General features: G+C 49.5%; 6 protein-coding genes across 6 annotated transcripts; 1 reads left to right on the top strand and 5 right to left on the bottom strand.

Moving 5' to 3' along the window:
• Window positions 1-200: 200 nt before the first annotated feature.
• Window positions 201-2,153, bottom strand: BU26DRAFT_567100 (uncharacterized protein; the record flags this gene model as incomplete). Its single annotated transcript, XM_033833616.1, has 2 exons — window positions 201-1,229; window positions 1,440-2,153. The coding sequence occupies 2 exons, from the start codon at window positions 2,151-2,153 to the stop codon at window positions 201-203; spliced, it is 1,743 nt and encodes a 580-aa protein (XP_033681761.1).
• A 2,045-nt stretch (window positions 2,154-4,198) lies between these two features.
• Window positions 4,199-5,623, bottom strand: BU26DRAFT_52991 (Maf-domain-containing protein). The gene is made up of 3 exons (XM_033830925.1): window positions 5,091-5,623; window positions 4,658-5,039; window positions 4,199-4,611 (listed from the first exon to the last, which is right to left on the bottom strand). Exons 1-3 carry the CDS (start codon window positions 5,319-5,321, stop codon window positions 4,355-4,357), a joined length of 870 nt encoding a protein of 289 aa, XP_033681760.1. The 5' UTR covers window positions 5,322-5,623; the 3' UTR covers window positions 4,199-4,354.
• A 1,166-nt stretch (window positions 5,624-6,789) lies between these two features.
• BU26DRAFT_507302 (NAD(P)-binding protein) lies at window positions 6,790-7,922 on the top strand (the record flags this gene model as incomplete). Its single annotated transcript, XM_033826988.1, has 2 exons — window positions 6,790-7,546; window positions 7,597-7,922. The coding sequence occupies 2 exons, from the start codon at window positions 6,790-6,792 to the stop codon at window positions 7,920-7,922; spliced, it is 1,083 nt and encodes a 360-aa protein (XP_033681759.1).
• A 5,323-nt stretch (window positions 7,923-13,245) lies between these two features.
• BU26DRAFT_521189 (MFS general substrate transporter) lies at window positions 13,246-14,551 on the bottom strand. Its single transcript, XM_033829474.1, has 2 exons — window positions 14,466-14,551; window positions 13,246-14,305 (listed from the first exon to the last, which is right to left on the bottom strand). The coding sequence occupies exons 1-2, from the start codon at window positions 14,533-14,535 to the stop codon at window positions 13,404-13,406; spliced, it is 972 nt and encodes a 323-aa protein (XP_033681758.1). The 5' UTR covers window positions 14,536-14,551; the 3' UTR covers window positions 13,246-13,403.
• A 385-nt stretch (window positions 14,552-14,936) lies between these two features.
• Window positions 14,937-15,659, bottom strand: BU26DRAFT_567095 (uncharacterized protein; the record flags this gene model as incomplete). Its single annotated transcript, XM_033833615.1, has 1 exon — window positions 14,937-15,659. The coding sequence occupies one exon, from the start codon at window positions 15,657-15,659 to the stop codon at window positions 14,937-14,939; it is 723 nt and encodes a 240-aa protein (XP_033681757.1).
• Window positions 15,660-16,046: 387 nt separating this feature from the next.
• On the bottom strand, window positions 16,047-17,043 carry BU26DRAFT_567094 (uncharacterized protein; the record flags this gene model as incomplete). The annotated part of the gene is made up of 2 exons (XM_033833614.1): window positions 16,047-16,747; window positions 16,839-17,043. 2 exons carry the CDS (start codon window positions 17,041-17,043, stop codon window positions 16,047-16,049), a joined length of 906 nt encoding a protein of 301 aa, XP_033681756.1.
• Between the last annotated feature and the right edge of the window lie 5,848 nt (window positions 17,044-22,891).

Here is a 22,891-nt window from a genome sequence, read left to right as displayed (position 1 = left end):
CGATTACCTGGGAGCCAGCAGTTGATGGGAGTGAGACGGCGAGCTCAGCGAAGCATTGGTTTGTACATCCTTTTCCCCTAACATACGCCAGAGCAGAGAAAGTGGTCAAACTCAGCGGCGATAGTTTCGTGAAGGATTTCTTGCTTTCTTAATCTTGAAAGGGGAAGGTCCCTCGACGAGTATATGAAGAAAAGCGTTTTTCATCTCAGGCCGAGCCCGCTCATCTCCGGTCGTTCTCGTTTCGTAGGATACGCCGTCCCACCCTCGGGAGCCTCATAAATGGAGTTATCGGCGACCAGCTGCGGTGCCATTGGCGACGCCGAACGCGAACCCATCTGCGACCGCATCGATTCCCTCACACTTGGTGGGCTCAACGCTCCGGACATGGCGGAATCCATTGTGCGCCTATCCGTTGGGATACGGGTCATCGGCAGCGTCTCTTCAAGAGGCTCATATTTGGATTTGACGCCTTTCTCCCCTCTCTTGAAGAACCACAAGCCGGCCATCGCAAACACCAACCCACCAACGAATCCTCCGATCACCGATCCGACGAGTACCCCCGTTCCTGGCGACGAAGTGACGATCTTCTCAACCTTTGGAAACTCATCGCACCCCAATGGCTGAATATCCTCTTTTCTCGACGGGTCATCATTCAAGTTCGCGATTCCATACTCCTTCGCTCCTTCGTCCCATTTGATCACTACGCGATCCGTAAACGGCTTCCCAAGCGTCCAGGTCTGATTGCCATAGGCGCCCCACCCGCCCCTGCCAATGGGTACCTTCCACTCGCCCACCTCTTCCGCTCCGACTCTTCCGACTCCAGGCACAGTCACATTGACCACCAGGCCTCCCTCAAGCCTGAACGTCAAAATCCCGACATCCTCTTTCGGCGGCCCCTTGAACGCAATGTAATCCTCATACTCGCCTTTCACATCCCGCTCCACGATCTCCTTGAACGCATCCCGCGCGTCGTCCGGCAACACTAGGAACTTGACTCCGGGATCAATGCACGCAGTGAACGTGTCCTGGATCAAGGTCGCGCCTTCGACACCCTTTTTCGGGTGCCAGTTCAACGCTTCGACTTTCGCTTGGATAAGGCAGGGTAATTTCGAATCCGCCGCTCGATCCGCCGGCTTGAACGATTGGAAGTCGCTCGTGTGCGCATTCGCGTCCGTACAACCTAGACACAAGCTTGAATTCGTCAAAGTCCAAGAAGTCGACGGAATCATCTGAGGTGGCGATACACTTAGCAGATATCTCAAATGAAGGAGGAGGAAAGTTAACTCGGTAGCATGTCTCAGGACTTTCCCTGCTGGCGGCCTCCAAGTAGAGCTCTTCGCAGTCCAAAGCTAAAGCGTTTTACCCGCTGAAGGCCTCTAGGAACAGCTATGCGCAGTTGGAAGACATGCTGACCGAAGTGTATGCCGCGCCCTACGTACCTTCACATCATGCAGCGCCCTCAAGAGTGTCGAATTCGGCGTGATCCCCAGCGCCGACGCGCCCATGCCGCCAAACAGCGCCCCCGCATCCGGCAGGATGAAGCTCGTCGTCAGATTCGTCTTCTCCGGCAAAGCCTCATTCGTCCGCGCATACACATCCAGATAATCAGCCAAGACAAACTGTTCAGTAACGAAGTGCCAGTCCGAGAACCCCGCGGTTTTCAGCCAGCTCTCGCGCACCTGGTCGTTCGTCCCGTTGTCGTGGAAGCTGGACGAGAGCTCTGGCGCGTACCCGCCGCCGTACAGCTCGCTGCATTGCACCCACCAGTTGTCGCCCTCCCAGCCAGTTTTTCCAGCACCATCGCTGCTGCTGTTCTCTTCGAAGGAGCCGGGGTGCTCTTTGCGCTTGACGAGTGGGATGGAGCGCCGTGTCGCGTTGTTGCTGGACATGGGCATCGCGTCGTTGTGCACGCAGGTGTTTGTAAAGCGCGGGATGAACGTGTTGTCGAGTTGGAGCGAGGGCGTTAGGGCGACGGACTGCCATGGCGAGCCGATGTGTATTGGGATTCCGTATGTGAGCACGCCGGGCGTAATCGAGACGTTGCGGTAGGGGAGATTGAGAGGCGGGGCGGCGCATTTGGCAGCGAATGCTGTTGTGGGAAGGCTGAAGAGGAGGAGGTAGACGACATAGACGAGGGAGCTGGAGGATGTCATAGTCGCGACCTGTTGGAAACTGGATATACAGCTCTATCGTAAATATATGTACGACTGACTGGGTTCTAAGTCATTCTTGAACCGATGTAAAAGGAGCGACTAACTAACCACCACACATGGTCGTTGTCGCGAACGAGAGCGAGAGGAAAGAAAGATTGAAAAAACTCAGCCCGGCAAAGCAAAGCAAAACAAAAAAGAACAGCTCAGGCAAAACCGCGCAATCGTCATCCTACCTACCAATCTATATATGAACGGCCCCCCTCCACGCACACGTACCTTCCCAGGCCAACCATATCCCATACCATCATTCAGCCCCCATGCGGGCCAAGCCCATCTGTGCCATCCATGCTCAGCTCTCCCCGCTGCCCCGGCCGTCGATCCATCCAGAACCGCAGCTCAATCTAAATTGCACGGTTCTCGTTATCGGGTCGGAGAAGGAAGGGGGAGGTTGATATTAAGCCAAGGGAGGGAAACGAGGGAATGCGGATACGGATACGAAGGCAGGTACTGTACGTGCCGGAGCTGGGACGGGAAGGTGGTGGATTGGGCTGACGAGTGGCTGCGGGAGGCTAAGATTGGAAGGGCTGATTTGACTTGGCTTGGCTTGAGATGTGGATGGAGATAAGTGGTTGATCTATCAAAACAGTGCAGAATCTTCTCTAGTACTGTAGAGACCTTAGCTGGAGCTCGCGCATCTACTTGTACGAACGGTCGTGCTAGCTCGCTCTCTCATAGAGCACTGACTTTCTTCTGGACATCCTTATCCCCAAACTCCAACTCTTTCTTCTCTAATCTTGGGTTTCACCGTTTATAGCGCGACATTGTATCTTCCACTGGAGCGCAATCAACAACGCATTTCCACCGGCGGAAGGAGCTGTGGACGACTCGGAGCAACATCCATAATACTGACAGAATAATTAGAACCTTAATTATAGGTTCCGCTGCGCTGTTCGCCGCGCTCTCTCCCGCATTTCCTGCTCCAATACTCCGTACCGATTGCTTCTTCTTCGCTCACGTCTCAACTTCACCCGGCCCGCCCCCCTCACTCCGCACAATCCCCTCCCCCTCGACATCAGCGGCGGAAATTCCAATCCCAGCGGCTTCACTGAGATCGGCGTCTTCCCCTGAGACTATCGACTCCTCGCCACGCAGGCGGCAGCCTGTACCCCGCCGACCATATCCGCCCACAACTACTGCGTAACGAAAAAGCGAACGCAAACGAGCTATGCATATCGACGCGCAAAACGATATTTCCGTTTCGCCAAGGCGAGCGTGGGAGGGAAGATCCGCGGAAGCTTTTGAATTGCTATGAGCAGCAGACCGAAGGGGTGCATGCATGCTGTGGAGCTCAGAAAGTTGGAGCTTTTGATACAACCACGCTCCAGTATATGACTACCGCTACCCCTCCACTCGTCCTCATCGGTCACAACGTCCCCAGCGGCCTCGATGCCCCCTGAAAAGCCAACTCCACTCGCTCCAAACATGCCCCCACCGCCGTTCTCGATACGTAGAAGATTGGTCAGAGACTGTACGGCAGGGAGATGACGCTGAAGGTGTTATTATGTATGCGGGCCGGCATTGAGGCTGGGAGGTTCCATAGCTCGGGAACGATGCGACGTACACGCTGCTCGCGCTGCTGAAGATCATGGGGGCGAGTTTGGAGCATCAAGAGGGATGGAGTGGGCCGCTGGCGAAGCGTTTAAAGGGTGTCGACGATGGGTTCCCACTGAGCGGGCGAGAGAAGGAGCGCTCGATGTCAGTGAACGGGGGGTTGAACGGCGAGATTGGGCAGATAGGCTTGAAGGTCTGAGCTTGATGGATGAATGAGCCGCTTGGTATGAGTAGCTCGGAGGGATGTGTGTGTAACAGGAAAGCAAGAACCGAATCATGGAATCAGGAACAACAACTGTATTCGAAGACACCCACACGATCCGCTGCGTGTTCCTTGGTATCCATGTGTGTACCGGAGCCAGGAACGGTACGCCCAGTCGACAAGCATTAGGCCAACTGACTCTGTCTTCACATTGTACTGCACCTATGCAAATACATTAGCTCCCCTATCCGCCTATCGACGAACGTGCAAGACATTACCAGGTGACGTCTCCGGCTTCTTCCTCTGCGTCCTCTGCGTCCACCGGGAGTGAGCTCTTCGTGGTAGAGCACGGCTCATCCGTGATCGAGCTTCCTATTACTCGTCAACGTCACAGGCTCTCATTATCGTCATCCTCGCCATCACTACGCGAAAACATATTATCCATATGATCATCCAGCTCCTCCTCCGGCACCATGACCTTCTCAATGAGAGTGAGCGCAGCGCGTAACGGTAGGCCGACTACATTGTCGTACGAACCCTCGATGCGTTCGATGAGGACGGAGCCTGCGGTCTGGATGCCGTACCCGCCCGCTTTGTCGTTCCCGTCGCGCGTCTTGACGTAGGCCAGGATCAGCTCGTCGGTCACTACCCCCGTCAGTTCAAGCCTTGTTTTGAGGAGCGTCGCGCATACCATTCGGATCAAACTTCACCGTCGTTTCTTCGACGTGCGTCTCCATACGATACCCCGGATCGACCGCGCTCTCTAGGGGTGTCATGACCGCAATTGCCGTCGTGACCTTATGCGTGCCCTCATCCCTGAGCGTCTGCAGCATCTGGAAGTGGTCTTGCGGACTCCGCGGCTTCTCGAGGATCTTGCCGCCATGACTTATGATGATGGTGTCGGCGGCTATGATGAGCGCGGGCTCGCCCTTCTCGTGATTGTCAATCTCGCGCCGGTAGACGTCGCGCGCTTTCTCGGACGCGGTCTCGAGCACGTATTCGAAGGGAGAGAGGGTTTTGGAGAGGTTCTCGGCGAAGGTGGAGGGCACGATATCGATGTTGGTTAGGCCGAGCTATATGATGGTTAGCGAGGGCGTGGAAGGGACAGGTGGGAGGAGACGTGCTTGTGCGAGTAAGAACTTCCTTCTGGGTGATTTCGAGGCCAGCACTACTCGTTTCCCTCTCAGCTTGTTCAACGCCGGTAGGTCCAATGGCGGCGGCGGCAGTGGCGGGCCTCGCCTCGGCGCTGTGGGTGACCTCAAAGGCTCTGGCGGCGCTGGTCGGTTCATGGTTGGGGTGGGTGTTATCGTCTGTTCGTACGAAGGTGGGGGGTCTGAGGGTGGCTGAGGCGACATAGCGGGGCCAATTGCTGCTCTGTGACGATAGCGAGAGACACGTACACTTCGCGAGTGGAAATATACTCAGTTGCTAGAGCATACAAGCGAGAGAGCGCGTGGTTTATAGTTGCGAGGGGACGATGATGAACATTGAAAGTTGTCGAACCGTGCTACACACTTTCGGCGGCGAGAGACACGGAGGCCCGAGCTCCCGGCGCGACTTACCTCAAACACACACTGATCTTCGCAGTCTTCCTTCCTCGAGCCTCATCTTCCGAGACATCGATACGAGGTGCTATGGAGCGCCATGTCGGTACGCCGCTATTCTTAGCATGAAACTGTCGCTTCTCCATACTGCCCGCTACGGATACGGCGGTGACTAATCAAGCAACTATTGATTCCTGCAGCGCGCATGTATCGATTCTCTCGAAACCTGCTCGGGGCATCCTGCGTGACGAATACAGCGAGGCAGTGATAGACGAGGCCTCCATACTTAGATGGAGATACGGGTATCGGTGCCTGGCTACCTTCCTGCTCGGGCGACCCAGCCATTCGAAGGCACTTTGGCACTCTCTGGCGGCTAAGCGACGGTATTGGAATGTTACTCTTAGGAAAGTATCAGTTTGACCGAGTCCTTGAGCTATCTTGCACAAGCAGGAGGGGCTTCGTACAATGCTCGTAGTATGCTGGTTCTGCTCCCCGAGAGGTCACTATGCCTAGAGCCATACCAGTCGAGGACACATGGACGGCATACTGTGTTAAACAGATCCTACAACGGAAGCAGTGGCAGTTCCTCGCCTTCAGAGAGGGTGGTGTCTGCGGATGGGCCCTTCGTCTTATATCTTCCAAGGTTGTAACCCTTGCTGTAGTATGCTTACTCATCCTCTGCAATCCCACTGCGTGCACCGGCCACCAAGTTCCACCGCCCCGAATCATCCAATGCCAGAGGAATGGCATCAGCGACACCCCTCGTCAAACTGCTTCTTCTACGCGCGTAGAGAACGCCAATTGCCCCGACTTCTGCAGCACCGCTGTCTATTACTAACGACCCGCCACTTACCGAGGCACTTTGCGAGCGGGCACTTTACCGATTCAGCACTAAAGCCGATCGGCCATCGTCATCCGCGACCTTCCAAACGCCAGTAGAAGTTTCTGTCCGACACTTTACAACGGCAAACCAATCGCCATCTCCTCCGACCGAGGCAAGACCCAAAGCACGGGCAGGTTCGTGTGCCCGCCAGTTCCGCCGGCCAAGGTGTCGCTGCAAGGAGTGGATTGTTCATCATGATGCAATCCGTTTTCGGTAGTAGCTCCTTAAAGGGTGACTTCACATTTATAAGCTGTTGCGCGATATAAATGTAAGTGTGTCAGTCCACTCGTTTGCCAGGCAGAATCAATTCGTGCCTTTCAGTGTTACTTTCCTCCCAGAGACAGCCTTTGAGTACCCCGCTTCATACCCCTCTATCACCGCAAAAGCGACAACACCATGGTCCAAAACAAAGGAGTTATATTCAAGAAGGTCCCCAGCGGGTGGCCTGTCCCCGGCCAGGATCTCGTCATTGAAGACCGACCCTTGGACCTTGACCAGAATCCTCCCGAAGGTGGCATCATCGTCAAGAACTACTATGCCTCGTTCGATCCGTACCAGCGCGGACGAATGCGCCCGGCGCATGTCAAGTCCTACTCCCCTGCCTTCGAGCTGGGGAAGCCCATCACGAACCGCTCCATCATGAAGGTCATCAAGTCGAACACGCCAAAGTTCAGCGCGGGTGACGTGATCATCTCCACAGATGTCTCTCCAATTGAAGAGTACTCGGTCCTCGGCCCGGATTTCGTCGAGAAGGCACGCAAGCTGGACAACCCGTACAACCTGGACCCTAGACACTTCCTTGGTGCCCTCGGAATGCCTGGTCTTACGGCCTACTCATCCTTCTACGAGATCGGTCAGCCGAAGAAAGGGGAGACCATCTTCATCTCTGCAGCTTCTGGAGCTGTTGGTCAACTAGTCGGACAGCTGGCGAAGCATGAGGGCTTGAAGGTCATCGGCAGCGTTGGAAACGACAAGAAGCTAGACTTCATCCTAAACGAGCTGGGCTTCGACGCGGGCTTCAACTACAAGAAGGAGAAACCCGGCGACGCTCTTACCCGTCTTGCCCCAGACGGCATCGACATCTACTACGAGAACGTGGGTGGAGAGCATCTCGAGGCAGCCCTCAACGCCATGAAGAACTTTGGCCGCATCGGTGAGTATGATTCCCATAATACTACCGAAGCATCGGCTAACAAAGCTCAGTCGCCTGCGGCATGATCTCGCAATACAACGCCAAGCCCGAGGAACTGTATCCCATCCGTAACATAATGCAGGTAGTCTCCAAACGCATCACCATCCGCGGCTTTATCGTGGGCGACGCGAACATGGGACCGAAGTACGCCAAGGAGCACCAGGAGAAGGTGCAGAAGTGGATTGCGGACGGCACATTCAAGGCTAAGATCAGTGTTACGGAGGGCATCGACAATGCAGTTGATGGGTTCTTGGGCATGCTGAAGGGTGAAAACTTCGGGAAGGCGATCTTGCAGATTGCGGATATGGAGAAGGATAAGGCGAGTTGGTCGTCATGATTGTGGGATTGTGGCTAACGGTGTCAGTGAGACTCTGCACGCTTCAAAGATATGAAAGCATGATAGAAACTATCGTTCCCTTCATGGAACATATGAATAACGAGTTGATTTCCACGTATCTGAGCTCTGAACGATATTTCCTTATTCGAGACATCCCTTCGCTGCAATACAACGCTCGTGACTTGTAAAGCATATTCTGAGTAGCTGGTTTATCAAATCTACGCCTTTAATAGAAGTCTCGAAATATCCTTGTTTCGATTAGACAAGAGTGCCCCGTGGTGGGGTAGCGATATCCAACGTTTAGCACACGGAAGTGAAGGAAGCAAGTCAGAGTTATGTATGTGTATGAGAGTAGTATTACGATCATTATCTACTATGTCGTGAAAGACGATGTATGTGTGCTATGCGCCAGGTATTTGACCGTAAAAGACGGGAGAAAAGGAAGGTGAAAAAACCCGGCCCGTGTATGTATATATCCTCCAACATCCCCCGGTAAAGTAGCAGTATTCCCTTTCCCAATGAGGATAGCATATATAAAAGGACAGTAACCGAAGTTGGGTATCTTTGTGTTTTCGCCCATGCCCCGGAATGCAAAGCGCCTGCAAGCAAAAGAATGTATGTCAAGGAATGAAAGAACAACCCAAGTACCTAGGTTTTTGATAAAAGGAATGGAGGCAAGAAACCAGAAAAGCAAATAAGTGTGTATGAGACAAGATAAAGAAAGTGTATGCGTGCTGGGTAGGCTCATAGCCTATCTAGCGCCTTACTCAAAGCCAGCCAGCTAGCGAGCTCATCTTGTGGCTCTGACTTCTGTCCTCCACCCTTTCCATCGAAAGTCATCTTACTCCGGTCAAGCACAGGTAGAGGCTTATCGACCGGGACAGCCTGCTTCTGGCCGAAACCGCTGTCCACTCTTGGCTGCGGCAGAGGTTTCTCGGTCTTCACGGTGGGCTTCGGAGCTGGGTAGGACTGTTGGCGTTTCGGCGACGGGGGCGTGTAACGAATGCTGGTGCTGACCAATTGCTTGGGCATATGAACGGGAGATGAAGCGACTGGAGGTCCGACGGGAGCCGAGGGTCGAGAAACAATGACGGGCCGCGGAGTGGGGTTCGGCTGTTTAGTCGGCGGTAGTAGTGGAGATGCGAGAGTCGGTGATCGGGTTGTCGGCTGATGAAGGTCAGACTTCGACTTCTGCTGCTTGAGCTCGCGCTCTTTGCGCACTCTTTCCCTCCCTTCCTGTACCGCTTCTCGCTCCAACTGCTTCTGCTTGCGCTCTTCCTCGCGCTTCTCCTGCTCTTCTGCATACTTGAGCAACGCAACGATCTTGCCTTTGTCCTTTTCATTAATGTTTTCGGGGACACACGCCAGGGGTGTGGCGCCCTTCGCATTCTTCACGCCTGCTTTAGCGCCAGCGCGCAGCAAAGATGCAACAATTCTTTGGCTTCCGCCGACGACAGCAGAGTGCAGTGGTGTGCTACCCTCCTTATCCGAGACGTCAGCCTTTGCGCCACAACGGAGCAGAAGCTCGGCAATCTCCCAGAAGCTCTTTTCCGCAGCGATGAATAGAGGAGTCCGCCCTTTCGTGTCTTTGCAATCCGCTTCGGCGCGACGAGTCAGAAATTCGTCTACGCTGTCGAGGCGGTTCGCTTGAACAGCGGAGTGTAGCGAGTAGCGGCCGTCATAGAAGGGCGATGGAGTGGACAGGTCCGTGCCATTATCGAGGAAGAGGGTAATGAGATCGATGTCGACGCTCGGATATTGTTCGAGTAGGAAAGTGAGAGGGCGGAGGGAGAGAGGCTGTGGTGAGCTGCGACCTTGAGAAGAACGCTTGGTCGTCCGGGTGGTGGTCGCATTCGGATCCGCGCCGAATGAAAGGAGCAGCTTCAAAATGTCGTAGAGATACTGTGGCGGAAGAGGCGGTGGTAGGAGAGTCTGATTGAGGATGACCCACAGGATTGGATTAGTGAACTTGGACTTGGGTAGGGCGTTAGGGTCGAGACCCATCAAGAGCAGTGCGTCCAGATCTCGAATCGGCAGGACCTTGGGAAGAACATGGCTATCTAAGCCGACTCCGGATTGTCTTTGCAGCATCGTCGCGCGGCGCAGCCACTCATGCTCGGCAAAGGTTTCCAGTATCTTCTTGTTGATGGCGTTGTCTGGTCGAATCGGTCCTTTGCTCGTCTTCCATTCCTTCAAGGAGAATGGCGCACCACGCTTCAGCAGTGCTGAAACGAACGAAGGCTTGCCTGATGTTGCGGCATAATAGAGTGCGCTTTTTTGCTTGTGGTCCTCATGGCCCACGCAGTTGTTCCTCTCCAAACCCCTCTGTGCCAGGAGGGCTTCGATGACGGGAAGACCTTCCTCGGGGAGCGTCTTCACAGCTTGGATGAGCGGAGTCGCTCCGGAGCGATCACGCATGCTCCTGCTTACGCCTTTTTCGCAGAACGGTGCTACAGCGGCTGCAATATCTTGCCAGGTTACCGGAGCCTTTGGCGTGCTCATTGCGATGTGGTGCAGAGCCGTCTTTCCGTCCTCATCCCAGGAGTTGATGCCGGGTTGGATTGCTAGCAGAGGAACGATCGCCCATCGATGGTTGAGTACGGAAAGTAGTAGCGGGGTGCGTTTCTTGGAATCGACTGCGGTGGTTTCTGCATGCGCTTGGAGCAGGAATTTGACAGTCTTCTCGAGACCATTCTTCGCGGCGAGATGAAGAGCGGTCTTCCCGCCACGGTCGATTTTTCGGATGTCTGATCTTTTGATTAACAGCTCGAGATCGGGCTCCTCCTTGGGCGATGTCGTAGCTAATAGGAGAGGCGTAAGGCCCTTGTGATTGACTAGGTTCGCATCCGCACCATGCTTGAGGAGAACCTCGGTGCATGACCTGCTATGGGTCGCGGCATGCAACGCGGTATTGCCGAGATAGTCTTGCTCGTTCGCATCGAACCCGTCCTGAAGAAGTAGTTGCGCTACCCTCGCCAAGCTCAGACCTGGCCTAACAGCGTGATGAAGGAGGGTCGTCCCGTCAGAGTACTTCAAACACGGATCAGCTCCAGCTGCAAGTAACGCTTCGATCACCCCCGAGATGGCCGCCTTGTCGTGGGCCAAAGGACTGTCGAAAGCGGCTTGGAGGACAGTAAGTCCTTCCGAATCCCGTAACGTGACGTCGGCGCGGTGTCGGACGAGTGCATGAACTGTCTGTGCGCCGGAGCAGTTCAGGGCTGCGAAGATCGGGCGTATGCCGGTCGCCGTCGCGCGATTCGCATCAGCACCCTTCTCCAGAAACATCTCCACCAAGCCTGCGTCGTCCCTCTTGATGGCCTCAACCAAGACCGTAGAGTCAGGGTCACAGCCGGCTTCAAAGATATCAGCGATGAGCTCATTGCCCATTGAGAATCGGTTCTGCGCTTTCTCGACATGCTTCAGCAGCATTTCCTTTTCCTTTGCCAGCTTATTCCGTCTCCCACGTGCAGCACTGATGATGGCAACTGCGGCGTGTAGATTCTGCGACTGCAATGCAACCTCAGCTGGACTGCAACCCTTCGCATTCAGAGCATCGTATTTTGCTCCGCGTTTGAGCAGGGCGACCACAGCAGCGAGTGATCCTGGCCTAGCCGCAGCGTAATGCAGTGTTGTTTCGCCCGTGTATATTGTTCGCGCGTCGAGGTCGGGTCCGTATGGTAGGATGATGTCCATCATGTCGCTGCGTCCGGTCTTGATCGCGAGATGAAGGGCAGTCTCTCCATTATGCCTTGTCGTGGCCTTCGTGTCCGCGCTTGCTTCGCAGAGTATTCTGACAATGTCGACGTGTCCAGCTGCCACAGCTATACATAAGGGCGGTTGTCCAGTCCCTGCAACGCCATCCGGCGACTGGCCTGCTCGAAGGAAGTGTAGGAGAGCTGCCTGTCGGTTGTGTTGTACGGCGTAGTAGAGCGGAGTCCATTGCTTTGTGGGAGCGAGGCCATTATCTGCATTCCCCGAAGGGCGTCCAGGCCTTGCAAAGTCACACCTTAATACTTCAATTAAGGTCTGTATCTTTGGACCCTTGTTGTGGGTCACGATCGTGGTATTCGTGTTATCCTTGTACGAATCGATCGGGACGTGACGGGTTGGCGGATCATCTTGGGTCCTCGACAACGAGATACAGGAGAGGCTCTTCATGGTCGCATAGAGTCATTAACGACAGGAAAGGGAGAAACGAGAGTAGAAGACAGCAAAGAAACGAGAACGACGACTCATGAGCGTGAAGACTAAACGATGGTGAAATTGAGCGTTACACAGGTGTACTCAAGGAGAAGAGCATGGTCGCACTCACGGACCCAAACCTTTGCTCGAGCCCAATATCTCACCTCAATGCTCAGACCGCCTATTCCTTTTTCCGCCTCGATCTTCCGTCCGTCGCCCATTCCGCTGCGCTGGCCCTCCGAAAGCGTCGCCACGGCGCGTGCCGAGCGCTGAGCCAGAGCTCAAACGAGCTATCGCAGACGAAGCCCTGCAGCATGTCCTGACTCTTGCGTCCGCCATTTGCACGCTCCGCCCTATCAATCGCTAGTCCGAGGCGTTTGCGCTACGGGCAATTGACAGCTGTCGTGGCGGCGTCGAGTCGTTGGGGCGAAGATTGACGCGCGAAAGTTGGAAACTGGGTGGTCGGAAGTGGAGAGCCCCGGCGCGATGGTGGCGGTTATACGAATGGGCTTAGCGCTCGCATCACGTGGATGGCGCGGGAATGGGTTTATTGCCCCTGACTGCGTTCCGGGGAAATGATATGTGGCAGGGGATAGCATCGGGGAGGAGAGTATTGGATGGAGATGAAGCTCAACGCCCCAAGGTAAGAAACCGTGCTGCAATAATAGCAGGGGCAATTTGGTCCGCTCCGCAGTGGCAACTCCGCGTTCCTGACCCGAACACCGCAGACGACGACGACGATCACTTTCGTGAGCTAGGGATATGTGCGCTATCTAAATTTATATACCTCTAGCTGCAGAATGTTTTGCCTCAGAGACGCAGACTCGAGTTCGCGACGTCTCACCCAGGTTTCTGAACCGACATGGCGAAAGCCGGCCTACAGGCCCTTCACACCTCTACCGAACCTATCCTATCGCCACATCGTCCGGCTAACGTACCACCTGAAGCAGCATGGCAAAGAAGGTCCAAACCGCCTTCGTACCCTTACCCAAACTATCCCATCGCCACATTCTCTAGCTCGCTAACGTCTGAAACAACATGGCAAAAGGGGTCCAGGAACCCTTCGCCATTGAACGCTTAGGCAGAAATCACGGCGATTCGAGAGTTTCTTTGTATCGTGAGAGAAACAAGAACAGTTGCTATCGACTTTTCTATATGCAAGGTACCAAAAACCGTACAACAAAACAGCAAATGTAAAACTAAACCTGGAAGGTTTCGAAGCCCTGCCCAGCCTATCCTATCGCCGGATCGTCCTGCTCACCCCAGAACATGCAACGGGTGGCCTGAAGGCTTTCAGCCCTAGTACTTTACCGGCAACTTCCACCCTACCCTACAAGCCCTCGACCAGATGAAGCAGCCCAAAGACACGATATAACACAGCCCAGTCCAGACCACCACTCCCCAGTAATGCCCACCGGCCGCCGAGATCAAGCTGCCCGCGATCGGTATACCTGTCAGAGTACCGAAACTGACAATTGTGTAACAGGTCGCATAGTAGCGGCCATACTCGTTGGTATCGCACAGCTGACCGACACAGACTGGCGTCAAGGAAATATTAGATCCTGATGCAAAACCGAAAATCACCGCGTAGACGATCGATAGCGCTTTGATGGTAGTGGCTTCTGCGGCGGTGTGGGGTGTGAGGATTGATGCCGGCAGCCAGAGCGTGATGGTCGTTGCGGTGCAGACTGCAAGTGCGGCGATCATCGAGTTGAAGCGTCCAAGCTTATCGGCAATATATCCAGGGGCCCATCGCCCCAAGCAAGATCCGGCGTTCATTATTGCAATGAGCTGGTAAGAAAAGGCAGGCGAAAGCGCTCCAGTCGACGTGGCGAAGGTGGTCAAGTAGGTAATCGGGACAAATAACGCCCATTCCATGAAATATATTCCGAGGGTAAGCAGCAGGTACGATCGATTCGAGCGAAATATGCGCAGGTCAGGCATAACAGACTGTCCTGGCTTTGGTGGGAGTCGTGAGCGGATCAAAAGAACTGCAATGGCCGAGCAGAAGATGAAGATAAATCCGATTATTCTCGTCGCCCAGGCAAATCCGACTTTGGGAAACAGCTTCTGCAAGGCGAGAGGGAAGATGATGCCACCTAGCGAGCCGCCTGCCGCTGCAATACCTGTGGCGCTGCCACGCTTTTCGAGAAACCAATGGCTCACTGCTGAGAGTGCTGGTGTGAAGAGTAAAGATGTGCCTAAGGGTAGGGATACACAGTCAGAATGGCTCTCAAAGTATATGTGATAGTTCTTCATGTCTTAATCGAGTGCTTGCGCTCTCGCGAAACGCCCCTTGAGGGTCACCCCACAAAACTAGCGCACACATTTTAACACAGTTTGTACCAAGACCATACGTACCGACTCCACCAAGTACACCGAAGGCAAGCATGAAATGCCAATATTTTGTACAAAGCCCCAAAAGTAGCATGCATAAGGAAGTGCATATCCCTCCGGCCAAGATGAGAAGTCGAGGCCCGTGAGCGTCAAAGATGGGTCCGATCTGAATGCCCAGTCCGAAAGCGAGGAAGACGTAAACGCTGAAGATCCATCCGATCGTACTCTCGTTATAACCCTTCAACTGGTGTTCGCTGAGGTATGACGCGAATATTCCGACGATGTTCATGAGCCCGAAGCCAACGAGGCAGGCCGAGAATGACCCCAGCACCACGAGCCATGATTGCAGGCCGCCTTCAGGGTATGAGATCTCGTCGTCTTCGGTCTTCGGTATATCGGTCGGTGGGATTGTGGTGTCCATGAGTAAATCGTAGGGAAGATGGAGGTTGAAGCGGGGTTAAATATCGGAGGTTAGCGTGTGGGTGCCGAGGGTCTTCAGGCTAGTGGGCGCCGAAGTCCGGTGTCGGCCACTGCCGATGACACATAGTCTGGCATCAGTAGTAAACAGAATTTTTCGTGCAGCAAATTGCTTTCGTCGTCGGCGAGTCGTTGAGCTGGGTCACCAGCGTGGATGAGGAACTCGACGGGATCGACGCCTGGTAATACGGCAACCAAAAGGTCTTCGACGATCTCTCGCGTTCTAGAGTGGTCGATGACGGCGAGGAGGAGGTCGCCGTGGGTAAAAGGGGCCTGAAGACCTTTACGAACATTTCTTGGGCAGATGCCCCAGATGGGATTCGACGGCCAGTAACACAACGCAATCGCGAGGATGACGGCTATGCCACGGGTAAGCCATCGTTCTTCAGTAGCAACATCCCTCGGCCGAGACTTGTACCAGTCGGCCCGCAGGGCATCTACGCATTGGTAGCTAGGAAGAAGAGGAAAAGGCGCATCGCTGTACTCGGTGGCGGTCGTGCCTGTGTTGAGTCGCTCGCTGGATGGGCGGCGGGAGACGGTGGTAGGGGCGGTAGAGGGCGCTAATGGGGGGTGTCGCTCTGGAAGGGAAGTGACACGCTGCTGAAGTCTTTCGATCTCGGTTATCCTTCGGTCGAATGAGTTCCTGTCGTCGACAGTAGCCTTGCGGAAGAGGTTCTTGACGTCGCGCTTGATGAGCTTGAAGGTCTCGCGGACGCGGTATGGCAGCGGTGAGAGAACCATTGCGGCGATGGTGGGCAAAGAAAATAGCTGGCTAGAGGCTGTCGGGAAGTTGGAAATGAAGCTGATGGCAAGAAGTGCTGTTGTGGAATGAGCTGCAAGTGCAAATGTGGCTCGAAGCGGTTGATATCTCGAGTGTGGTGCAGAGTGGAAGGAAGGAAGGAAGAAGGAAGAAGGAAGAAGGAAGAAGAAGAAGAAGAAGAAGAAGAAGAAGAGAGAGAGAGGAGCGACAGGAAATTTCGACATTTCATGCAGCTGGCGAAAGCCCTAGGCTGAAGCCTAAGAATTTCGTTTGACGCAGCTTTCCGGATGTGTTGTTGTCTTCACTCTGCTCTCCACCTCGAACCACCGTGCGCGTCTCAAGGAACCAGCACCACTACGCAGAGATGCTTAGAGCTTCCATTCCAATGGAGTCGGGACGATCATCTCCGTATCCTCCATCCACGCTCCAATGCTCCATGGCCGGACGTCTTGAGGCCAGTATCGGTCCGGCTGTTCGGCCGCTCTTGTCGCACCCTCGTCGCCTTTTCCAGGCTCGTGGACCTTCACCCAGCAACCCCGCGCTCTGCGCACGTACGCATCAATAGGGAAAGAGCACCAGCGGTCTGTACCGCAGAGAAGGGCATCCTCATCCTTCGGACTGGTGTCATACGGGTCGATCTTAGCGCTTTCCACCTCCGCTTCGTCACCAAGCTTGAAGCCCGCAGCCTCAGTAAGTGGCGGCTGCGCCATCACCGTGCTCAGTGGCAGCCACCGCGTGCTCATAGGAACGCTTGGAATCCACGTGAATGGTTTCAGAGTGCATGCGAAGAAGGGTGCTACACCATCTCCTTCCACGGTGCCAGGCAGAAACACATTGATGGTGAGGGTCTCTGGCGGACGGCTCCCCGCGGGCGTCGGCGGGGCGGAGAACGTAAAGCGAGCCAAGCGCTTTGGGATGTTCCAATTGAGGCGACCGTTATAAGTGGTTGTGCGCTGTGATACGTAGATACGGGATACGCGAAGGGCTTTCTTAGGGATCCTGGGAGGGCCCTCTGATGGCTTGGGTACACTGAAATTGCCTGGGATAAGCGCAAGCTCGTCGTACGTGCCTGTTCGTAATTAGGCTGATGAAGTTCCAGGAATCGCTTCGCAGCCGGAGGGCAAGCCCGAGTACAAGAGGAGGAAAAGACGGCCACTTACCGACCGGCGTATCGCTATACCTCACTACCATGGCGAATCCCAAGCCGCCTTTGAATTCCCCATGCTGTAGACACGACTGTTCCAGCGGATCATAGACGCCTTCAGGCAGCTTCTTCAAGTTCAGAAACAGCCAATAGCATTCCGATTTCGTGGTCCAAGGCGCCGGCGCATGTTGGACAGGATGTTTACCAAGCTCGGAGGCCATAGCTACGCGATGAGCGAAATTCAGGCGATTGAGTTTGAGTAAGGAGCTTTAAAACGCCGTTGATGTTTGCTCTGTAAGACCTGACGTCGAGGGGTGAGTGAGACAAGGACGTAGCGGTGTGCGCGTGCCGTTTCGTGATCCGAGCAACTCCGGTCCGCAAACGCCCTTGTGCGGCGAAGCGACAGGAGACCTCGACAGACACAACCAGATCGGTAATAGCAGGTTCAAGTGCTAGAACAGCCTCGGGCAGATCTCAGGATTACTGCTGGCTGATATGACTGTTTAGGATTATACAACCTCAGAACCGCGGATCAGCAGCGATTGCAAGGTTGCCTCGGATTCATATGCGACTCCATCCTATCGACTAAGTCGACTCCGATGAGCTTTCTTCCCGAAGGACCCATCTGCTACCATCTCGTACGATGCACGAACAATTTGATTTTCTGAGAGATCCTGCTCTACGCATCCGCATATGCATGCATACACCTCTTCCACTATCTTATTTCCACGCCTAAACACTACCCGGAAAGCACTCTATCGATTTGAGAGAGACCCCAGGTGGCCAAGTGCATAGGACCCGCCCCTTCAGCGGGTATCCACCTCTTTCATTATTTCCTCATCCGTCTTTTGTCGGTGACCAGCAAAAGATATCCTTCCACGACTTTTCTGGTAGCTCTTATTCTCCCCGTTTTCCCTTCCCTGAGTATTGTCTTCGCCTTCTCGATTCAGCAATTCAGTAGCCTATTCTGCAGACTGCTGCGCTAGCCGCTGTCCCCGCCGCCGACGGTTATACCGGGGAGTTTGTTGACGATGGGTTCATGAAGGTTTGATAGAGGAGCGTGGCGAGGGGAATGCTGGGTTCCAGGACAGAATTTGCGCGGAGGTGTGATAGAGAGAACGCGGCTTAGACGTGCGATGTTGAGTTCTGCCGTTCAGGGGACGCGGACGCAGGTTGACTTGCAGGAGTCCTGGCTAAGGCAAAAGGCTATGTGCGATGTCTGGAAGGAGGATAGTTCCGCTGCAAGAACTTGCACCGCTTGGCTGTGCGCTGAGAGCGAGCATAGTAGCAAGTTGACTGCTCTCCGGTATATCCTTGGCGAATATGCGCGTATCGAGTGCAAAGTGTTCACCCGGTTAGTGTTCCTATGATCACCGGCTGATACTCTTTCCCTCATGCATGTACTCGACTTGCAGCTCCCATGGGGCGTGGCCGAGAAGGGTACTAGACAATACTTGAGAACGTCTGAGACACTAGGGCCGTCGGGAAACAGACACTGCAACCTTGGAGCACGCGAACGTCAAGGTCACGTGACGCATCTCTCGGGGGCCTATGGCTGAAAAGGCACATCGCTGCCGCTGCCGACATAGCGCCAGCATGTCCTCCGCTAGTCTCTAGGAAGATAAGCCTAAGTACTCTTTACTCCTTCAATCGATTTCCGCCCCATAAGTGCTCTTCCCGCGCTCACCATATCACTGCTCTGCCACGCCCCCTTCCTTCCCCCAAACCCAGCGCATCCCCAACCTCCAAACATTCCTCAAGTATTCAGCTGCCTCTCGCAAACTACTCAATGCTGCAATTCCTCCGCCTTTCCCCTTCTCCGCCCTGGCCAACGTGTTGCTCGACACGCGAGAGGAGGAAGATCCAGTTCGATACGAATTCCCCGGTTGGGAAAGTGCAATACACGCTAAAGTTATAAGCCTCCGAAGTGGCGTGAGTTTGAGTTAGTGGAAAGTCACTACTGTAGGCGTTTGTACCAGCCACATGTTTAGCCTTAGCGGTGTAGCTGTGCTTAGAAAGGTATCGTAAACTACCTAAGCGAGACACCTGGGTAGTCGATCACACATAGAAGTCGATAACGGTTAAAAAAGCTACCTACTTACTTAAATCTCTCAATTTCTTAACTACTACCTGGCATCTAATTCTATTAGGTGAATTGCAGAGTATTAAGACATAAGTTAATTAATTAAGAATACGAGAAATATAGCTATATATATACATAACTAGGTTACGTAAAGTAGTAACTATATCTAGTAACACACTTCTCTAGCTTAGAGTGTATACAGAAAGCTATCTAAGAAGGTAAGGCTTTTAACTATACCTAAAAAGGTAATTAATAATCGTCTTCTATAAATACACCTCTTAGTACTATAAGGTTCTATAAGGGCTACTTCTCTTATAAGAGAACTCTGTAGAGTTAAAAGAGAAGTATAGAAAGTAGAGAGATAAGAGATCTATACATAAGGCTATGCCTATTCCTAATTAGAAAGTCTAATATAGGTTCTAAAGGTTAGGTTTAGATAGTAGAGCGTTTAAGTATTTAAGTAATAGTATAACACCTCTCTACTACTAACCTCTATAGCTTCTACGTAGGTAAAAAGAGAGATAGAGTAATAGCAAAGACGTAAATTAAACTTAAGAGTAGAGAGTAAAAGAAAGAACACCTTATTTAATAGCTTTTAGAGTATTTTTATAGTTACCGCGGCTCTCTATAGCTTATAGCAACTTTATAGAGTAGATTGTTAAGTAGACGTTAACACGTTACTACGTATTTTATTAAGACTAGGCTTATTATAATAAACGTAGCCTATTAATTTTATAGTTAATCTAATAAATTATAATAAACGTAGCTAGTTAAGATATAATAGAATTACGTATAAAACTAGTATATATATATATATATATTAAAATTAATAGAAAATAGTTAAATAAGTGTAGTAGACGCTTCTATAGTAGAGCTAGAAGTAAAATATAGATAAATAGTTACCTTAAAAGTTCTAAAATACTAGTAAATTAGGTATATATTACTTAGGTTAAGTTTACTATCTAATCTAGTACTAGCGTAAGAGGTTCTTAGATAGCTTCTACTACTCTACTATAAATAGTAGAAGCTTTAACTTACTAGAAATATTCTTAAGCCCTAGCTAGTATTAAATAAAGTAGACGTGTTTTTAAGGTAATAGAATCTTTATAAGTCTATTAGCTAGTATTTAACTTATAGAAATCTATTTAACGTTAATTCTTTAGTTCTTAACTTTCTAGTAGAGCTATATTTAGTATACGTTAACGTATTTAAGCTTTATCTAAAGCTTCTCTATAGCCTTAGTTACTATACCTATAGTCTACTAATTATTATACTAAAGCTTTAGTTTAATATTAAGGTTTAGCTTTAAGTAGTAGAAAAGTAGATTTTACTACTCTATTTCTAAAGCTATCTTTAAAAGCGCTAGAAGCTCTATCTTAGTTATTAATTTAGTTACTATTTATTATTTTATAGCTTTCTAATCTATAGGTAATCTATATAGCTTAAAGATATAGCCTTTAGAGCTTACTCTAGTATCTAGGTTATTACTAAATAAAGTATCTAAGGCTCTATAGAAGATAGGCTCTTTAAAATTTATTTTCTAGAAGTGTTTCTTCTTTGTAGCGTATTGTAACGCTTTAAGCGTAAGAGTTTTTAACTCTATAAGGTATTACTACATGTGTATAGTAGCGTAGAGATATTATTAACCTAGGTTAATTAAGTATTAAGCTAATACTAAGTAAGCTCTTAATATATCTAGACGTATAAAGTAGAAAATATATACTAGTAAGCTAACTAGCTACTAGAAAAGCTTTATTTACTCTCTATTAGGTGCCTCTATAGATTTTGCGAGGTTGTTCTCTTTTATAGAGAATTATAGATACTTAGTACCTAGTTTTAGAAGTAGATTAAACTTATTAGTAACCTTATTAATAAAGAAATTCTAAATTAGCTAGGTTAACGCTACTTCTATATCTCTTACAACTCGTATACCTAGAAACTAATTAAGTTAATCTATCTTTCTAATCTTATACTTTTTAAGTAGGTAGCGTTTAAACTCTACGTAAACGTCTATATTATCTAGGTAGATAAGTATAATAATATTATTAATAAAAAAGAAGACTATAAGCTTGTTACTAGCCTATAGATATAGTATAATACTTATTTTAATAAGTTCTAACTTCTTAAGAGTCTTTATAAGGTTCTTATACTATAGTAGAGATACTTTCTTTAGCCTATATAGAGCTTAATACAACTCTAAGAGCTTGCTAAACTAACTAGTAAAACCTTCTAGAGTATAGTAGTAGAGCTTTTATAGAAGCTTTACGTTTAGAAAGGCGTTTATAGCGTTATACTAATATATTAGTAATCTAAAGATAGTTACTATAGCTACTAGAGCTTAAAAGGTTCTTACTACTAAGGTAGTAGTATAGGTATTACTCTATTATATTTAGAGGTCTTTTTAAACTACTAGATAAGCTTTATACTTAAGTAGATATTTATCTTTATTAAATTTATATAATAATATCTATATAAGTAGAAGGTATTCTACTATAGTTAATGCTAGCGTTACTAACGTCTTCTTAAAGTACTCTTTCTTAAAGTAGTTATTAAACTTCTTCTATATAGCCTCTTTAAACTTAGCTTTAAATATATAGCCTTTAATATTCTTATAACGCTTAGGTAGAGGTAGTATCTAATTATAGTAGTGTTTTAACCTTATAGGCTCTTTATTAACTTTTAGTTTATTAATATAGCTTACTAAAGCTATAAATACGTAGTTATACAAGTTTATTAATAGTATTAAGTTAAATATTTAAGCTTTCTTTTATGCTTTAATTACGCTAGCTATGTATTTAGGTCTTAGAGAAGAGTATCTATAGCGTCTACTCTATATTATATTACTTAGATCTTTAGAATTAAGGTTTTAACGTAGTAGAGTATTATTCTAGTATCTATCTAGCATATATTTAGAGTTTTCTATAGCTCTAAGAGGTCTTTATAGTAATTTAGCTTAAATAGTAAATAAGCTTAGCTTAGAGAGGTTAGTCTCTCTTAATACGCCTCTTAAGCTCTTACTATATAGAGTAGAGTATCTTAACAACACTAGAGTAATTAAGTAACCTCTTAGAAACTTATTACGCTTCTTAGCTTATTATTACTTCTTCTAGATTTATATTTCTAGGTCTTCTTCTACTAATTCTTTAGCTAGTATATATTACTCTAGTATTAACGTCTATTTATCTAAAGTTATATTAAATAGGCGTAATTAGCTCTATAGTAGTAGATCTTTAACCTCTACTATAAGCTCTTTATAAGAGATATTATATACCTTAATATTACTTATATTAACTACTAGAGACTTTCTATATTTACTACTATTATTCTTGTATAGCTTATTGCGTATAAATAAGATATCTTAAGTTTAGATAACCTTATTCTTTAAGAGTATCTAGATTCTAAAGATATTTAAGAAGTTTTATTCTAGTAGGTAACTAATATAGTACGTGCTTTTAGTTTATTAGCTTTTTTAAGATTCTTTCTATAAATATACGCTTAATAGCTAATAGAGACGTAATAAGCTACTAATAGTTTATAATCTATTACTACCTTATATAGAGTTTTCTAGCGATTTAATTTAATTAGCGTAGTATTAAGAATCTAAATAGCTATAATAAATAGCTCTAAAGCTAGCTTCTTAGATAATCTAGCTATAATTTTTATTACTTAGCTTTTTATAATTATTACGTCTCTAGCTTTCTTTATATAACTATTCTACTTAGGTGTCTTAGGTAAGCTAGGCTTATATTTAATACCTAATTTAATATAGATCTTAGTAAGCTTATTACTAAAACTCTTCTTATTATTAGTCTTAAGTATAATAACTAAGTACTTAAATTAACGCTATAGTTTAGTAATTATTCTACGTATAGTAGGTATTAATACTACTTTACTTTTTATAGGTAACGTACGTTCTTTATACTAGTCTAAGAATTTATTAATTATATAGAGTTTTTACTTATTCTTATTAAAATAGATTTCTTCTA

This window comes from Trematosphaeria pertusa (assembly GCF_010094035.1).
Source record: "Trematosphaeria pertusa strain CBS 122368 unplaced genomic scaffold BU26scaffold_10, whole genome shotgun sequence".
Lineage (NCBI taxonomy): Eukaryota > Fungi > Ascomycota > Dothideomycetes > Pleosporales > Trematosphaeriaceae > Trematosphaeria > Trematosphaeria pertusa.
This window is presented reverse-complemented; position numbering and strand designations above follow the sequence as displayed.

Coding starts and splice junctions, on each gene's coding strand:
- BU26DRAFT_521189 (XM_033829474.1), bottom strand. CDS start 14,535: ATGCTACTTTTGGGGCTTTGTACAAAATATTGGCATTTCATGCTTGCC. Junction 14,306..14,465: donor CGGTGTACTTGGTGGAGTCG/GTACGTATGGTC, acceptor CCCTACCCTTAG/GCACATCTTTACTCTTCACA.
- BU26DRAFT_52991 (XM_033830925.1), bottom strand. CDS start 5,321: ATGTCGCCTCAGCCACCCTCAGACCCCCCACCTTCGTACGAACAGACG. Junction 5,040..5,090: donor GGAAGTTCTTACTCGCACAA/GCACGTCTCCTC, acceptor ACCATCATATAG/CTCGGCCTAACCAACATCGA. Junction 4,612..4,657: donor GGTGAAGTTTGATCCGAATG/GTATGCGCGACG, acceptor TGACGGGGGTAG/TGACCGACGAGCTGATCCTG.